The 19808-nt window shown below is 39.8% G+C and overlaps 1 protein-coding gene across 1 annotated transcript in view; it reads right to left on the bottom strand.

The window, feature by feature from the left end:
- Positions 1-770: 770 nt before the first annotated feature.
- The window catches only part of LOC308686357 (uncharacterized protein), a 32245-nt gene continuing 13207 nt past the window's right edge, over positions 771-19808 (bottom strand). The window contains exon 2 of the mRNA XM_081394764.1: positions 771-13362. Coding sequence (XP_081250890.1) covers positions 1844-13180 — 11337 coding nt within the window. The 5' untranslated portion in view covers positions 13181-13362 and the 3' untranslated portion in view covers positions 771-1843. The remainder of the gene's footprint in view (positions 13363-19808) is intronic.

The raw sequence follows: 19808 nt of genomic DNA, 5'->3' as shown, positions 1-19808 counted from the left end.
TTTACTGTCTAGAGTTATTGTCAGGGAATTTTTTTTTTTTTTTTTACGAATTAATAGATTTAGGAATACAAATTTGCATAAAAACAGTGGGGTTCAAAAGTCAGACCATACTGAAAAATTAGGATTCAAAATCTAATTTAAACTTGGAAATAATCAAGGTTTAGGATTTTGAGATACTTTACAAAAAAAAAAAAAAAAATGAGTGAAACAATATTAACAATTTGAGATACTAAGATACTATTCTCAACATTCTCAAATCATGCTGGATAACATGATCATCAGGTGTTACAACAAACTTACGCAGTTCACATAAGCTTGAGTTTTTCACTCTAATTGTTATGCTTATGGTATCATTTGAAATGGAAAAGAAGCATTTTTACTAGTGGTCTTTGTTTTGGACCCCACTATCCACTTTATTTTTCAGGTAAGAGATTTGTTACACAATTGCTTTTGAAAACGTCTCGTCTTTGTCCGGATCAAAGCTGTCATTCTCCCTACTAAAAACAGGTTGTCAACCCTTGATGGCTCTATGATCTTCACATTTTCATTGTGAATGTCAATTTAAAGTGATCATTAAATGTGAATTCAAAGGATACATTGCAGTTCTTGACTGGTTAAAAAAAAAATTTGTACTCTCCTATTGCACACTTCACACAGTTCATTCTTTCACATTGCATTGTGATAAGTTATAAGCACACTTTCATTTTGACAGATCCACAGCATGAAATAAGGAAATCACCAGAATGACAAAGAAACAAAAGACTTGATGCAAAAAAATTTAATAACCAAGTTTATATGATGCACTTTGATCCACTCATAAGCCTTTAGTAGGCTTTGTATTTTGCTTTCTTTTTTTTTTCTCTTCATCTTTTGCACATTATTAAAATAGAACTTTGACATTATGCATTGCACTGGAAATAATCAACCTACAATATTATACAATATAAGATACATATAAACATGACAAAGCACCGATGATCGTGTGGGGTTTGTGTATGGTAACATCAGTGCATGGGAAGAATTCTTAAGGGTTTCATGCGCAATAATAGCACCTGAGTTCATATTATAGATGAAATCAAACTAAATACAGTTTTGGAAAAGGCTTTTCCCTTGCCCTCCTCTGAACAGATCAAATTAGGACACAACTAAACCCTTTCTTTTTGATTGATCTTACACAGTATGTTTGTGTAATTTCCTCTAAAACTTAGTACCAGCAATGATTGAATGAGTGTAATTGCTACATGTTCCCTTCAGTTATAAGACATTGTGTTCACATTACACAAAATATAATAATAAAATAACATAGCACCAATTAGTGATGATACAAAAGCTAATACTAATGAGTGTCTCCGCAATACAGTAAAGTAAAAGAGTATGAAGGAGTAATTCTCTGAAGCATATAAAATAAAGCACATTGACATGATTCAGACTTAGGATGTCTTTTGGTCCTGTTGCTAGGAAAACATCTAAGACCATGTAATGTTAAAGTGTCATGCATTATTTGGAAAACAAATATTCTCAGTTCATTTTCAAGTAAATTCTTTCCCAAAAACCTTTACTTTGTTGCTGCTGAAATACAGTCTCTTAGAGATAATGCTCCGCTATAAAATAGAGAAAATAAATTTGTAACCAACATATTCATCCTATATTCATACATTTTGTTGTTGGTCTTCACATATATGTAAATACACATTTACAAGAGGAATGCAATAAAGTGACTAAACAAGGAGTTAAATTATTTCACAGAGGAGGGCCATACAATCCAAGTATCATGAATACACTGCCTTAACTTAATCACATGCCTAGTGGATCACTTAATTACCTCCTCGTTAATAGCATTCATTTAATCCTTAATTGATTCAGAAGTGTCCTTCCTTAAAGGAATTTTAAAGCTAGTTAGTCTTTGGCCAAACAGCTGGCTGAGGAGGTTGTTCTGTGACTCTGCAGTACGGTATGAGTGAGTCTCTATGGATCTGACCCCTGGCTTGGACCGTGATTTGTTAAATGAATTGTTCATGGTGGAGATCCTGGAAGAAGGGGAATGGATGGGTCTCCTAGGAATGTTCTTTTTCCCTTTGCAATCTCCGGTGAAGTGACGTACAATCTCAACCTTTTTTGGTGAGAAACTATCTACAGAACCTTTCTTCAGGTGAAGGCCCAGATTAGATGACCCTATTTTATGCTTGGAGATTATTTTGTTACTGACTGTGTCATCCTTTACTGATGTAAGCACTGGATAGTCATTGGGAAGTTCATTTTTCCTTTGTCCATCAATATTTTCAAACCTGCTGGGTCTGAACTTCTTTTTGGCCCTTGGGTCAATCCCCAAATTTTCCCTTGCAGTTGGAGATTGCGTTCTCTGAGAGCTGAGAGGTGTCTTAAGATCTTTCCTCTTCTTCTGTTGCCTGGTTGAATCCTTGTCTTCACATGTATTAGAGCTGTTGGTGTGATGTGCAGAATCAGTGGTACTTAGGTTATTTTCAAGACTTTGTTTCATAGTTTCCTCAGATTTGACCATAGTTATGTGCTTAGTCAGAGCAGTAGTCAGCTGTTCACTGTGGTGAGTCTGAAAATCTTGTTTATTTTGATCCTGCTTCACAGATGCGAGTTCAAAGCCATTACAAGATGAGAGCCCTTGCATGCCTTGTTTTGGTAAATTTATGTCTGTTTGACCGCTCAATTGAATGGTGCATTGACTTGAGTGCCTTATTTCCCCTTGTTCACTTGCATTTTCAAGACTTAATGAAGTGTTTGTCTCCACCGTGTCTTCGTTAAGTTTGGTAATGCTCGAAATGTCAATCTCGGAAACTAACAATGTTGTTGGAATGGTGCAACAGTCATCTTCTATTTTGACATCACAAATCTCTGTCAGAGCTCCTTTGTCTGTTGCAATGACCTCCCTGGGCTCATCTGCTTGTATTTCATAAGATGGAGAAGGGCTTTCATTTTCTTCCTTCAGCTCTGTTGATGGAAGACTCTGTTCCACAGAATCTGTTTGCACTGTACACTCAATAATATCCCTGGCAGGGAAGTCCTCAGCCTCATCTTCAATTTTCACACTGGTATTGTTTGTTTGCGTTGAATGTTCCTCAGTACAGTTCTTTACAGTGTCATCTATGATGGGCAACACTGATTTGATGCCTTGCATATGTGACACTGTGATGTCTAAGCTGCTCTCAGTTGCTTTCCTTTTCTTGCTTGATGGTGTGTCAGATTTATCATCTTTTGAATTAAAAGGCTTGCAAGGTCTCACAACTCCCTTGAACTTGAAGATCTTGTTCCCTCCAGTTAGGTGTTTCTCCATGTGACGATCAAATTGTTCCTTTTTTGAAAAAGTGTAGTTGCAGGTACTGCAGATGAACGACTTCTTGATTACATGCATGACATCAGCACAGAGTTCACAAGTATATAGTGTGGTGTGCTTTGAGTCTGGCTCATCTGTCTCGTCATGTTCATTTTTAAGGTGGTCTTTAAGCTCCTTTGCCTCTTGGTAGGACACTGGGCATTTGTGACAAAGATAAATCTTTTGCAAGCTGTGGACCACTAAATGGCGCTGGAGCTTGAAAGGCTTTGGAAACTGCTTGCCACAGTGGTGACAGTCCCTTGAAGGGTCCTTGCAGTTAGGATGCATCTCAGCATTTTTAGAAGAAGTCTCTGCTTTAGATAGAACCTCAAGCGTTGTCAGTGCGCAGTGCTTATTTCCTCCCCCAATACTCGTTTTAGTCTTCAGAATTGTGGAAGACTCCTCTGGAACCTTTGGCTCTTGTCCATTAACATCAAAAGATGTCCTTCTCTCTTCCTTAGATGATGGTTTAACATTGTCTCTTGCAGGTCTGCTGTGCCGATGCTGCATTATTGAAGATATGAAGTTCTTCACAGCATTTTCTTGCATGAAACACCCAGGCATGTCCAAGAGGGAACTCTGAGACTGCCCTCTTCGCGCAAACTGTGTGGCATGCTCACGCAAGTGTTCATTGTACATCCAGACATCTGAAATTTCTTTCAAACACATCCCACAGGTCCAAACACCTGCTTTGTTTTTGGCGTGTTTCTCCCTGAGATGGTCCCTAAGCTGTTCCCGGGAGGTAAACTTGCGCTGGACACACATATAGCAAGTTGGGGGAGGTGATGGATTGTGAGAGAGCTTGTGAAAGTCGAGCTCACCTAAGGTGAGAAACCATGTGAAACACACCTTGCATTTGTACTGCTTATCCTTTGGTTTGAGTCCAGGTTCTATGCGTTTCCTACACTTCCTCTCCATAGGTTTTTTGCAAGGTCTTACAGGGTCTTTCAGTTCTGTGCTTGCAATTGTCGCAACCAAAGGCACATCTTTCTCAGGCTCAAAAAAGGATACAGGAATCTGAATTGTAGTGTCATGGTTTGGTATCTCAATGCTTGGTGAACAAGAGTCATTTTCTTGAACACAGACTAGTTGGAGAGGGCAAGCTGTATCAGGAACCTCTGGTTTACAATCTTCCTGAGGAACTGATGACACTGTGTTTTCTGGCACAGCGCAATCATGTGAATCATCCTGGTGCTCTAAGGATTGTCTAATTGTGCCATCATTCTCACATAAGAATTCTTTAATGCCAGTTGCTGCATTTTCCTCGTAATCAGCCTGGTGATCCATTAGGCCATCTTTTGAATGACAAGCGTTCTCTGTAGAGCTGTTTACTAAGCTTTTGGGAGTCGCTGCATGCATGTTATCATTGTCGATTGATATGGTTTCATATTCACATGGGTCATTTGTGCCGTTGGTGAACATATGTCCCAACTTGTTTTCTTTAGACTCTGCATACTTGTCAATAAAGGCACCAGTGGGAGGACAGTCTAAAACTAAACAGGACAGTTGTTTTTGCTTTTTGTTGCTTTTACCATAGACCCTTGCACATTTCTTTCTTTTCCTGTCATCATTTCTTGGGAATAACTGAGAAAAAGTATTTTCATCATCAAAGAAAGTCTTAAGATCAGGTCCCATTCCTAAAGTACCAGTAAGCATATGACTGTCTTCTGTGGGAGAAGAGGTGTTCTCACGCTTAATATCCACAGAAGAATCCCCAAGTGGATAGTGGATATCTTCTGTCAGAGCATATTTTGGGTTATCACAATACTTAACAACATCGTCAATGTCATGTGTGTTCCCTTTCTTATGCAAATTGGAAGTCTCTGTGGAAGAAATTGTTTCTTCCTTTTGCTCTTCAGTGCTGATAGTTATCATGCTGTTCTGTTCCTCTCTCACATTGACTTCATGATAGCTGTGACTGCTACCCGGAATCTGTTTTTCAGGTGACTTAGGAGAGTTTTGTTGCACCATTGAGGGGGAATCTAGAGATATAGCCTGCAACATATCTGTTTTAAGAGTACTGAGTATTTCATCTGAAAAAGTGTCTTGCTTTACCAATTTTGAAGAAAACATTTCACTGCGTGTGTCCATGGTATTGATACCGTTATTTGCCCTTTCATTAGCAAGAGTTGTCTGATCAGTATCACAACTTTCTGGGATCTTTGACATATCAGAATCACTTGCAATCCCTTCGAAGATCAAATGTGCATCTGTTTTCTGTCCTTGTCCATCTGAGATTTCATTTCTGTTTAAATGTGAGAGAACTGCTGGACCCATAACATCCATGTTATCTTTCAGTGCTTTTTCTGTTGGGTGTGACATATTATAAATGGGCTTAGACACTTGACTACTCATATTTACATTTTCATTAGGTGAAATCCCTTCAGTCTTTACTACATGCTTGATGGCTTTATGTCTTTTAAGTCCAGGATGTGTACGAAAGAACATTGCACATATTTCACACTGAAATTTCCCATGAATTGCATTCTGTGTACCACCCTTTTTAGGTGAGGATTTTGTCTCACTTGACTTTAGACTCTGTCCTTCATTTTGGACAGATGTGCATGCAAGACCCACAGATACTGCTTTTTCACAAGGTATCAGAGGTTTAGATGTCTCCTTAACATCTAACAATGACCTTTGCATTGCATCATGCTCATTGGTGATCATCTGATTGTCCATCTTCTCAGAATCTACTTTCTTCAGAAGTGTGAGTTGCAGATCCGTGTAATCAACAGTTTCACGTGGAACATGAGTACCATTAACATGAGTACCATTCATGTAACTCTGGTTAAGGTTTGAGACTTGTTCAGAGTGAATTGTAGTGACATCCTCAACATAATTACTGCAGGAAGCTGATACATTTGAATATTTAATATCATTTTGGATGTTTTCATTTATAGAGTTTTTGGCTATTTCAAGTCCAATCAGGTGGCCCTGGATATTTGGCTCTGGTTCATTTGCATTATACGGTATTATACTGGATGACAAAGGTTTATCAAGAGAGAAAGCACAGGCATTGAGGATGTAATTGTCTGTGGAGTTTGATTTTACATCAGACTGGTCATTTCCTTTGTTTAAACATTTAGAGGTGAAGTTGTAGTCATTGAAGCATGTTTCACTGTAATTCAGGGGGCTGAGTTTCAAATCATATAGTGCACCTGTATCCTGAGAGCCATCCAATGGCCTAGAATGCAGAGAAGTCTCACCAAAAATTTGTTTTGAGATTATGTCCTCCACAGCAGAGCTAGAAGTTTTACTCTCTGTGATTTTTACTAAATCCTGATGGGGAACAAGTGAATTATCTAATTCTGGTGTTGCGGAATCAGAAGTATCTACTGACCCACCAATATTTTTGTGATCTGAGTTTTTGTCTTCCAGGTCTTGTCCATTTTTGCTCAGTACAGGGGTAACTGTGCCTGGTAGTGAACCATTATCTCTCAGTTCACAAGGGCTTTGGATAGAGTTGTGAGAAAACTGTGGTGCTTGAGTCACAGTATAAAGTTGAGGACTTTGCTCAATGTTCTTCTGTTGATTCTCTTCACATTCTGATTGCACAGGAAATGTCATATCAGGCATGGCTCTCTCCACACTCTCTGTACAGTCATGTTCATTTTGAACTACAGGACGATGTTTAGGAGAAACCACCCTTTGTCTATTATTTAATTGTGAATGGGTTGACAAAGTGGCTTGACAAAGAGGAGACTTGATGTTTGAAAGGGGTGGTTGGACGTTTATATGAGAGGGACAGTCTGTTGCTCCACCTGTTTTGTCAGATGCCTGCCTGTTGCCTTTAGAAATGAGTTCTGGCTTCGCAATTAGAGCTGAATCTTCATCACATTTCTGTGTTTTTTCAACACACAGCATGTTTTTGTCTTTTGGTATGGCTGGGGATGTTGAAAAGTGTGATATTTTGGAGAAGTCTGGACTATTGGTAATATACAGTGAGTCTTTAAAGTCAAACTGTGCATCACACTCAGCATTCTCGGTTTGGCTGACAGATGACTCACGCTTGTGCTCATATCTAGACACTGAAGACTTCACTGATTCAATTTCATTTGAGTTCACACAACATTCAGTTTGTGGACTCGTAAAGGAGCTCTCAGCAAACTGTTGTTCATTAGCTACTAAATCTTCATTATGAAGTGTGTCATTACTACTCTCATTTAGGCTGGCTTTTGTTTCATTTTCTGACTCTGAAATGTCACTGGTTTTCTCTTCTAGTTTATCTGAAAATGCAGTTGTCTCCACTGAGAACTTTGTGAGCTCTGCTTCTGTGTTTCTAAATTCTACATATTCAGACTCAATGTGTTCTGAGTATTCATTGTCTTGTTTTTCATGTTCCTCAGGAACCACACACTCTTGATTAGGAGATGACTGAGGTGATGTAAAACCTGAAGACAAAGAATCTGAGATTACTTCCAGGCTCTTCATCAGATTTTCTGTGTAGATTTCATGTTCAAGCATCTCTTCTGACTTATCCAAGCACTCATTATTTTCTGTTTTGTCTTCTTGGTGCAGAGGTGAACTGTTTTCTGTGTTCAAATCAGTGAGCCCCATGCTGCCCTTTATATCCAAATGTTCATGTCCTGAATCAGTTGGTGTGTTGATAGTAGATGAATGTGTTGGTGTATGAAGACCTTGCTGTCCACACATCAATCCAAATGAGAGTGGACTAGACCATGGTAAGTCAGGTTCTGAGAACAGTGCTGAATTTGAGTCTACTGGTCTGGCAATATCCAGGTTCTCTGAGGAACAGTTTATCTGTAAGCGACTGCCCTCATCTTCACTTTCAGGGTCAAGTCTCAGTGGAGAGAATTTGCTCATAGTAAGCTGTTTTGTTAGCTCACTGTCTAATGGTGGAGGGCTGCTGAGCTTGGCTGTTTGCAGCTGACTCTCAAGCTCTGTAACAATTCTTTTTATTTCCAGATCATCAACTGACACGCTGTTGAGATTAGGAGTGTAGTCTGTTAATTTCTCTGACAAAGCAAATGGGACATAGTTAAAATTGGTCTTATTCTCATTTGAGTCAGAGTCCTCTTTGTACTGAGAAATCTCATCTGGTAGTACAGGACTAACATTAACCATCAGATTCCAGTCTCTCTGTTCTAAGAATGGTGAGAATGACGACTCAAAAAGTTCCTTCTTATCTGTTGTGGTTTCCAGAGGACTGAAGCTCTCTTTGGCAAGCTGAATATCTGGATAAAGATTGTTCTCAAAACCTCCCACAGAAAGGTCGCCAAACATTGACGTTGTGTCAAAAGAAAGAGGTGATTTTATAAGACTTTGATCATGTTCCGAAGGATAGGGAATGAGACATTGCACATCCTTTTGAGCTGCATCATGGACTTTTAAAGGTGATAAGCAGACTTTGTCCACAAGTGAAGTGCAAAAAGGTGGGGGTTCAGAGAATAGATAATTTGAGCTTCTGTTAGCTTCTTCACTTGATGTGGTGTTATTGATGGCTTTCTCAAAAATGGGTGCTGAAAATTCAGAACGGTTTGTTCTCTTGTGGGATTTACCCTTTGATGCAACAGCATCTTTTGTAAAAACATGGCTAGAATCTCTATTGTTTGTCGTTTCCATTGGACTCAGTGTTATGCCAGACCCTCTTGGTGATGTGATATTTTTTGGGTAATCTTTTTTGAATGGCTCTTCCGTGGTTGCAAGAATTCCTGCCTCAAAACCATAGTGGTCCCCTTTTCCCTCTATTTCCACTCTGGTGGTTTTGAATCTTGCGAGGCTGACAGTACTTTTAGTCATTGTACGCTCAGATGCAGTCTCTTCAGTCTTACAGATAATGCTTGCACATTTTGAAGTAGTGAATTGATCCTTGTGCTCAGTGAGTAGTATCTTATCAGTGCTGTACCTTTTGGTATTTTTTGTGAAGGTCAAAGCAAGTGATGTGCTAGACTCTTTTATCCTTGGTGGGGATTCCTTGTACAGATTCTGCTCAAGCGTGTCTTGATCTTTCCTCTGTACTTCTGTTCTTTTCTCAGAGTCTGAATCTGTATGATCAATACTTTTTGGGCTGCCAATACTATCGCTACAAATACTTATTGATGTGCTGAGTTCACTGCTTGTGGAAGACCTACTGCTCCGTCTTCGTAGCCTTTTGTGACCAGGATTGTCTTTCATCAAGGATGGAGAGACGTCAAAATCTTTCTTGGCATCAAAGGACTCATTTTTGTTTTGTTTCCATGAACTTTCCCGGCTCTTGTCAGCACAAATCCTCCCCTTACACTCTTTAGTGTATGTGTACTTGCAGCGAATGCTCTGGCTGAGACGTCCTTGACTGGCTATCTTTACAGGCTCACAGTCGTCATCTGAGTCAGAAACGTAATCATATTCCCTGAAAGTAGGGTTCTGCACTGCGGGAGTCACTCTCTCCATCACAAGTGAAAACTGCATGTTTTTAGTGCCCTTTACATGGAGTTTATGCAACTTGTTCTTTTGTTGAACAATTTTGTGAATAAGCTCTTTACTCCAGCTTCCACCTGTCCTTTTCCTTTTTCCTTCTGTTGCTATTGGTTTCTGAGCCGTTGGAATTTTGTTACCACAGGTGGATCTGGGACATGTTGTTTTAACTAAAGCTGTGCTGCTTTGCAGGCTTTTAAGCCCACATCTTGTAGAAAAATTGCTTGATAAAAGAAACTTAGAACTGTAATCATTTTTGTGTTCTGTTTGTTCTGACTTTCTTGCTTCCCACTCCATTTGTGTGCAATTTGACTCCTGTGACTCTGTTGGAGAGGATTCTGCTTTAAGGCCTTCCTTTTGTATCAACTCGTGTTGGTTTTCTTTGTAAGGGATATCTGTGTGTTTGCTGTCTAAACTAAGGCTGTCTAAGTCTGAGTCAAAAGGATATTTGCAGTGAGTTTGAGATCTCTCACTAGATGTTGATTCATTGTTAGTTCTACCTTCAAATATCGTGGAGTCTTTGGTAGTCAAAGCCTGTCTTGTTGATGTACATTTAGTAGTGGTGAGGTCATCATCAACAAATGCATCAATAAAGCTGCTATCAATTTCTGCGTTGTCTGACTGATAGCCTAGTCCATTCAAAGCCTCTGTGATAAGGCTATCCAATTTGGGATCCTCCATTTCTAAATCTGGCAAGGGTGCAGATGGTAGCATCAGTTTCATTGAATCATCTTTTATATCTCCTTTGGTTTCATTATCTGGCACTATTTCCCCATTCTTGTTCAGTCCAAGCAGAGACAGATGCAAATCTGAAGAACTTCGCAAAATTGCATAACTGGATCCAGATGACATGGCTTTTGTGTGGTCCGTCTGAAACTTCCTTATTTCTTCCACTTTTGGCACATCTTTTAAGTCATTTTGTGCAAATGTATGCTGTCCACAGTATTGCTTATGGTCAAGAAAAGAGACAAGGTTATTAAAATTTTGATCACATTGCTTGCATGTCAGAAGCACATCCAGTTGATCAAGGTTTGCTGAGACTAACGATGTGGCGAGTTGGTGGGCAGAGTATGGAGGTGGGGGATGGTTTTCTGTTCTGTAGGTCTCCAAACAACCTTTTCCATTGTCCATGTTGGACTTTGAATGCCTGTTATGTGGCATGAAACTTGTCGTGTTTTCTTTGGTTCGCTCTTGTTTATAGTGCAAGTCTCTGGAAGCTTCTGAATGGTAAAGATGCTGGTTAGTGTTCATGTTATTAGATGATATCAATACCTTATCCTGTTGCTGCTGAAAAAACTGAGGGGACAGAACCTTTGAAATTTGACTGTCATCAGAGTTACTGTTGACAGAGTTTGTAGAGGCTGGGGAGAGTGATGAACATGTACTGCTAGATGCTGGATTTTGAGTGGGTGAACGTGAAGGAGAGTCATATGGTGACACCATCTTCAGCCCTAAGGGTGCTACATGTAATGGATGGTAGCTACAGTTTCTTGATGTCACTGGCACTGGGTGATTAATACCAAAGTATAATGACTTATTCTTGGCATCACCCACCTGGCCTTGATTTGTATCCACCTTATTTGTAAAATGACTGGGTGGAATTGTGTTGCAGCCTTGTTTGACACTGTCCTGCTTTTGGTTTGAGAAACCATCATTTATCTTTTTGTTGAGAAAATTGTTAGAATCTTTATGGTTGATGTTTTTGTGTGGCTTATTGTCATCTTGCCAATCTGATGGGCCTATCAAAAAAGTAAGCTGCTGATTGCTCAACTGCCTGGAGAGATCAATCCTATTTTGGTTTGGCATTGCAGTTGTGAAGCGTATCTGCTGCCAAGGCATACGGCCATTGATGCCAGTGTTTTGTCTTTGTTCTGGTGCAGTTTGGTACTGAAAGGGGTAAGGCGTGGAGGTCTGGTCTATGAGTGGTGGTGGAAAGGTTTTGTTTGTGCCTCCCCATGGGTGTGATACCCTGACGTGGTGTTTACTGGCACTTTTGTCAAGAGGCCCTGGGCTGATGTGAATACCATTATGTGGGGGGCTAATTACGTGTACTTGTGAACTTGAACCTTGTGCAATATTTCTAATATGATGAACACTGCCTTGAATAAGAACTCTCTGGCTGGGAGTGCCATTTTTAAGATGACAGCCTCTCTTGCCCACTACTGTGAAACCTGTGTCCCTGCTGTCTATTGGACTAAAAGACTCAGATTTATCTGAAACACTCTTACTCTGCTCTGTTTGCCGAGTACTTGATGCTGAGCTCTCGTCATTGCTGGGAACAGAAGATGACATACCATGTGGCGTCTGCATGTACTGGGGTGGTTTATGGTGTAACTTGTATGACTGCCTGTCCTCTACCTGGTCATTACCAAACTGTGCACTAGTTTGCATGGCCTCATGGCCCTCTGAAGAGGACGGAAAGGAGAATGAATTATGGGAAACCTGGTTAGGGACAAGAGAAATATCATTGTAATCTTGAGACGGTGTATTCCGATCACTGGGAAAGGAATCAGAGGCTGACTCCTCTAACAATGGGTATCCATACTGAAATGGCACAGGCATAAAATTTCCATTGGTCTTGTTCAAGTCCACAAGGTTGTTTGGCTTTTGTGAAGTAAGGGAAAAATTTGTGTTTCTGAAAGTCCTATCTGGAGACTGCCACGTGTCTGTTTTACTCAGCTGAAAGTCAGGGAATAAAGTTTCATTGGCAGGTTGTGTACTGTTGCTCTCGATTGGGCTGGGCTTCTTTTGCGGAATAGATGGTGGATTCTGGTGAGCAGGTCCTCCAGAGGTGGCACCAACAGCCTGTGAGGTAAAACTTTGGGAAGTAAGGTTAGGTGAGCCCTCATGGAAGCATCTGAACTGTAGTTCTTCCTGCTGCAATTCGGCCTCTCGCTCTGGAATACTTGGCACATGGAAGCGGTAGCTGCCTGAGACAGGACCTCTGTTGGACTCAAGCTTCTTTGGAAGTGAGACTTTCTGCTGGGGATAGGCTATCCCAATTGTGGGATTTGAACGTGGGTTAGTAATACTCAATCTGTACAACTGCTGTGGGTTGCCACGCTCTTTCCCCGGCTTTCTACTCTTGTCTTTATTGCGACTCTTTCCACTTGGCGACTGAGGGCTGTCCTTGCCGCTGGGCCATGTCCTGTTGCTATTGAATGAATGATTCTGCAGTGACTTAAAATCAATCTTTCCAGCCTGCTGTGGGCGAATTACAGCCTCACGTTGCTGCGTGTTGTCCCTCTCTTTTTCGGAAAACTTAGCAATATTGTTCACAGCCTGTGGCTCCAGACTCACATTTTGAAAGTGCTCAGGGGACTCTATTAAGCTTTTGTGCTCCACAGCCCCCTTATCCTGTTTTTTGGACTCATTATCCAGCTCTTTGGCAGCCAAGGACTGTTTAGTCTCTTCAGTCATGATGCCAATGTGGCTAGTTCAGCACGCTGGTCCTTATCTGCACAGGCTGTGACATGGACACATTGTGTTTCAGTCAGAATCAATAGATCTGCAGGAACAGAAGCTTGATGTACAGGATTATATCCTCTCTCTCTTATTTCTTCATTTCCCCAATGATGGAATGTTCATGTCATTTTTGTGATCTGAAAATAGAAGAGAAAGGATAAGAAAATGTTATTCTCACTTTAATTTTCACATTAGGTAATACTGCTTTACAAATATGTAATACACGTAATGCTACAGAGAAATGTTATATTAACAAAAATACTATACAATTCAATCATTATAAATAATTGTGAACTGTAATTGCATTTGAATGCAGAAATTTCACTCAGGTGGTAAAATGTTTATTTTTTAGCATCGGGATATAAACTGAGACAAGCAATTCCACTTCTCACCTGAAGAGGGCAGAATTGCATCAGTTTTTGCATGTGGTCTACATCTCATTCACATAAATCAACAAGAATAGCAATTTAAAACATGAAACTGTAAACAAAATGTACTGCACTAGAAACTACTTCATAAAAGATTCAGTTCAAATACTTTTAATTGTGTATGACCTTCTTTGGGTGCTCCAGACTTTGCTTATATTCAGGTTTACTTTGGCTAAGAGTGTTTTGGTAGTGGCCAGACTATAAGCAGCTGAGAGTTTGGCAGAAAATTGTAATTTCTCTGCTTGGAAAATCTGTACATACGGTGCTTTTCAACTGCGCACTTTCAGCATCTGACACTATAAAAAAAGTTAGAAGTCCAGGGAGACTAGAAGTGCTTTTTGCTTTAAGACCATTTGGGGATGGAGGAATAGATAATCACAGGTCAATACTTTGCTTTCTTTCCCTCGGTTACACATATCCACAAAAGTAAAAGTAGTCAAAAATAAGTTTATTTTTTATTGGATTTTTTTTCTTCTGTAATGTCCTAGAGGCGACAAATTCTGAAATAAAACTCACAACATGATTGTTTGATTCTTTTCCCTGTGCACCCAGCATTCATAATTGCATGGTACAGGCTAGGGATGTCACGGTGAGGAAATTTTCACACCGGTATATCATATGTTAAATCACTTTTCACTTTCGCTGTTGAATTTGCAATCATGCCTACTCTGTCCACGCCTATAACTTGTGGACATCAGGGAGCTGCTATCTATATGCGGGGTATTGAATCACTTTTGAATGCACACTTGCTTTTCACTTTCGAATTCGTGATCATGAGTAATCTGGATACAGGGAGCAGTGGTACTGACCGCACATTTTACAAGATGTCAATGATGCTCTGCAGCTCGTGCTGATAAGTGCACAAATAAGTGCACTGCTGTATGCAATTCAGAGATGGTTTGTACGAACATTTGCATGTGACAAAAAAGGCTTTAGGGAACTGTGTAAAACTTCTTGACATCTATTTACTTCCATCATTTTAGATGTCAGTACATTACCTTTAGCCTCTCACACAGTTTTTTGAAACTCTTTCAATTTTATTCAAATTGAATATGCTCTGTGTATGCAGTGCAATCAGCTTGTGTTTCCTTGACATGGCCACGGGCTACAGAGCTGGACTCATCTCTCATTAAAATGGCCAGAATTGCGCATGCATATATATATATATATATATATATATATATATATATATATATATTTGCATGCATATACCCGCACACACCACACTTATTGACTCCCAAGAGCAACTGATCTTAGTATCCCGTTGGCAGAAAGACCTGGAAATGACAGACCATGTAAACCAGTCAATCTCCACTGATTCACCACTGAGAAAGGACATTTAGAGAAGGTTGCTCTTGTCTAAGTATGTCAGTCTCTGACATAGCATAAATAATAAGCCCATTTAAGAATATTGAAGATGGTAAAGGAGTGAAGCTTGTAACGAACACCTAATGTTACATACTGTTCATGACATGAATGTTGATGTGCCTGTAAGATGACGACTTCTATGATTTACATTATTTTATGCATGCTGTTATCCTTTTCTTTTCCTGTTTTATACTCGCTCTTTTACATGTATGTGAGGAGTGTGCAAACCATCTATAAAGACTCATGGGGCTACCAATTTATTTGCTTCTGGTTTTCCTTCTCGCCTCGCCTTGTAGCCTATTTCATCTGGGCAGACTTCAAACCCTCTGAAAGAAGTCACAAGCTGTCCAAATAAGCACCTGCAAATTTCTGAAACAACTGGAACTGTGACTATTCTGTGATTTTGGCTGCTTCAGGACTATCCTTACCTTATGCACCAGAAAACTTGAGGCTTAATATCTCAAAATTAACATACCTGTTTCTTTCTTTTTTCTTTGCTCAAGAAAGGATTAATGTCCGTCTTAATATTTCAAGCAGTAACTTAGCTGAACCCAAGGTTGATTTTGGAAGGAATGCATTTTAGGATTCAGCTAAATTCTGATCTGATCTTATCTGAAAATGATAGAATCAGTTCAAAACCTTGTTTCAGATGTGTTTTGTGACAGTGCATCAAGGTAGAGTAAAAAAAAAACAACCGTTGAAAGAATGATTCTCTGAACTATTCATATGACCTATTCCTTTAAGGCTGCTGTTAAGCTCAACAGCTACGTTTTCTTCAGTGAATCGCTCTGCATTCAGTGTCACGCTTCTCAAAGGCTTTATCTCTTCCATCCTGTCGTCCACCTCGCTCAGGTATTTAGCAGGTTGGTCTGGAGTCCAAGCCCTGCCTGGGTTTGGATAGGACTGTGAAAAGTCACATCCCCCCTTCAGCTCCTGTCATAGTCAAAGCTAGTGTGTCTGTTCGTTTCCCTGCAGCCTGAGGGATGACTCAACTCCACTCAACTGCTGGGAGCACCCTGCAGAGGCTAAGCTTGATCTGGCTGGGAGCCATACATCACGTCTCCCTTGGTGTTTGCCCAGGCCGGCCAGCCCCCTGGAACGGCCACAGAGGGAAACACAAGCTGACTGTGACAACAAAGACCACAGTTGCAGGAATCGCGGGGGCCTACTAGAAGTATCACCAAAGCCAGAGCTGTCAGCGTACAAAGAATGCAGGGTCATTTATATCCTCACAACTGTTAGTTTGACTTCCCAACTCTATCTACACTATTCCTGTAGGCAGTCTTCACCACACGCAGGCCATGGATTAATGCCCTTATCCATATGCTATTTAAAGTGCATATTTAGTGACACTTTATCTCTCTGGTTAGCCAACTTTTTTTTTTTTTTTAAGTTTATGAGAACTTGGCCAGGAAAATAAAGTGTGCCCATCACACATTTCATTACAAACTATGACTTGATATGAAATCCCGTGAGAGTTGTCTGAAAATGGCTCCATAAAACAGCATTTTAGGCACTTTTATAAGTCAATTAAGGCAAGCTTGTGTGTTCCACAGCCCTGGTGTCAAATCAGCCTGCCCACACACTACCAAAAGCTCCATATGGTTGAATCACATGCAGCTCAGGGCAGAGGGAGGGTTCATTTTTGTTTGTGCATCAAATTATATGCATAAATATTTCTTGGCACGTGAACACAATCTCAAATATTAACATTTTGGTGTGTCTTAGCTAAACAGGTTAAATGTCTGTGAGAGGACCTTAATTTCCTGGGATATCTTTTTTCCTCCCATGCAGGATATACTGGTCTGAGCCACAATAAAACATTACATTTATACCTCTGAGAAAATATCCTGTCAGTTATCATCTCCAATTAAACCTCCATTAGTTCTCTTCTGTCTTTTTCCCCTGGCCATCCTTCTATTTATTACGGCATATGGCGCCCAAGCAATTACCTGTCCATTACTTCGACGTAAATTAATTATAAATCATATCTATAACCTTCAAGTGTGAACTCCAGGGACCTGGAATGATTTGTTTGTTACTAATGGTATTGATTTTACTCCTGTGTGTAACTAAATTCTGATAAATGTACACATGATTCACACCTGATTGCACCCTGATTTCCTAGCCAGCACTTATGAACAATATGTTACAGGAAGCCAAAACTATCATTTCCTTTCCACTGAGAAGGAAAACACTGGCTTTAGCTAAAGTCTCACACAAAAGACAAAGACATGTTTAACAAAATTAAAAGCTTGTAATAACAACGTCCATCTTTTATGCTGTCACACAATCACATTCTAGACTTATTTCCGCACATAAGTACCTCCACACACACTCCATTCCAAAACCTGGTGTGCTGCCTACATAGACAGGTTTGACTTTGGTTTGATTTGAAATGCTCTAAAAAGGTAGGAAATCTGTGCATCATACTTGACATAAATGGCTCTCTTCACGTGAAGCACATGATCGACTCAACACTGCTATGCTAATGATGCAGCACTTTAATAATTCAGCATGCCATTTCATTCACTGAGCTCTGTGCATTGCATTATGGGATTGCTGTTATTCTGTGAAGGATATATGAGTGAATTTGATCAGGTGGTTGTGGCTACCTTCTGAAACAGCTTTTACAGTGGGATTGTGCCCATGATGCCTTAAAATGCCCCATATATAGGTAGCTCCTTGGTTTTGGATCCGAGCCATACACTCTAAGTATGTCTTTGCCATTTACAGGGAGCTCTACATGGGTTCAACTGGCATTTGTAGGAATGGTGAGCAAGATTCCAGACAAAGCTCCAAAAACAAAGAAGGGTCCATCTGGGACAGCTCTGTTAAAGATGGCACATCCTCTAGATCCCTGCACCTTTAAACACAAAGGCTCCTTGTATCTCCCTGTAAGCCAATAAGGAGTGTTGGTTGGCCTCCCTGACACTGCTGGCTTTTTCCAGATGCTCACTGTGGCAAAAGATCTTCTCAAAGACAAGAGAAGGAGAGAGACAAAGACAACAGAAAGAGAGAATCTGAAGGGCTTGGAGGATTATGATAGACCCGCATGGGATAATGGGACTGCCTCTCTTCTCTCAGGTAGCAGTTAAATCGCTTTAAAGGGCATATTGCAGGTTAAGAGCACCCAGTGAGTCAATGTATAGAAAAATAATGTAGGAACTAGATTTAAATATAAATATATACTTATAAAACGCTATTAAGGCTTCTAGAGTCGTTTTTGTGAGAATTTTACTTCCGCATCTGAAAACTGCTAGAGAAAGAGGAACTTTATAAATACTTTGAATGACCCCGTTTTGGTGACAATGAATAAAAACATAATCAAAATCACAACTGTCTTACTGTATAAAAACTTTTTATGTAGAAACAGCCAACACAAACATTAAAGTGGTTTTGTACAGATTGAAAATGATTATAGAACTATTTATGATAATAATACGTTTCGGCTGCAGACTAATAACATACACATAAATGCATTACATTACAAGTTTATGTAGGATATGTTCATGAATTAAATTAAGACAAGGCACATTTTGTAAAACAGATGTACAATGAGTGATCTCTGACGGATCCGTGACCATCATGTTTCCTGGAGGCGCCCGAACCACATTCTGACGACGGCTGTGACAGTCTGCACATATCGCCGTCATCATATAACTCCATCATATCGCAGGGATTATAATCATCCGGTCTATAGTGAACGCTACACACTACTGTGTTTTTCGAAGCAGATGCAGAACTGAAGTCCTGTCTGTAAGCTGGCTATGATTAAACCGCTTGTTAAAAAAATGCAACTTGATCCTACAGAATCAGCCAATTACAGGCCAATCTCGAATCTACCTTTTCTGTCAAAGATATTAGAAAAAGCAGTGTCTTCACAACTGTGTTCCTTTCTTGAAAGAAAAGATATCTGCGAGGATTTTCAGTCCGGATTTAGACCGTACCATAGTACTGAGACAGCTCTCGTTAGAGTCACAAATGATTTGCTCTTATCATCCGATCGTGGTTGTATATCGCTATTAGTGTTACTTGATCTTAGTGCTGCATTTGACACTATTGACCACAACTATTTTTAAATAGACTAGAAAACTATGTTGGCATTAGTGGAATTGCATTAGCATGGTTTAAATCATACTTATCTGACCGTTATCAGTTTGTAGCAGTAAATGAAGAGATGTCTTATCGATCACAAGTTCAGTATGGCGTACCACAAGGCTCAGTACTAGGACCGCTGCTGTTCACTCTGTACATGCTACCATTAGGAGATATCATTAGGAAACATGGAATTAGTTTTCACTGTTATGCTGACGATACTCAGCTGTATATTTCTTCAAAACCTAACGAAACTTACCAATTCACAAAATTAACGGAATGCATAGCTGATATAAAAAATTGGATGACTCGTAATTTCCTACTTCTAAATTCTGAAAAAACAGAGATTCTAATTATTGGACAAAAAACTTCCTCACGTAATAACCTAGAATACTGTCTAACACTTGATGGCTGCTCTGTCAAGTCTTCGTCGTCGGTTAGGAACCTGGGTGTGCTCTTTGATACCAACCTTTCATTTGAAAGTCACGTGTCTAGTATTTGTAAAACCACATTTTTCCATCTTAAAAATATATCTAAATTACGCCATATGCTCTCAATGACAAATGCAGAACAGTTAGTTCATGCGTTCATGACCTCAAGGCTAGATTATTGTAATGCTCTAATGGGTGGTCGCCCTGCACACTTAATAAACAAACTACAGCTAGTTCAAAACCCAGCAGCTCGAGTTC

This window comes from Scardinius erythrophthalmus (assembly GCF_964197995.2).
Source record: "Scardinius erythrophthalmus genome assembly, contig: HAP1_SCAFFOLD_202, whole genome shotgun sequence".
Lineage (NCBI taxonomy): Eukaryota > Metazoa > Chordata > Actinopteri > Cypriniformes > Leuciscidae > Scardinius > Scardinius erythrophthalmus.
Note: the sequence above shows the minus strand (reverse complement) of the source record. Positions and strands in the feature narration are given on the sequence as shown.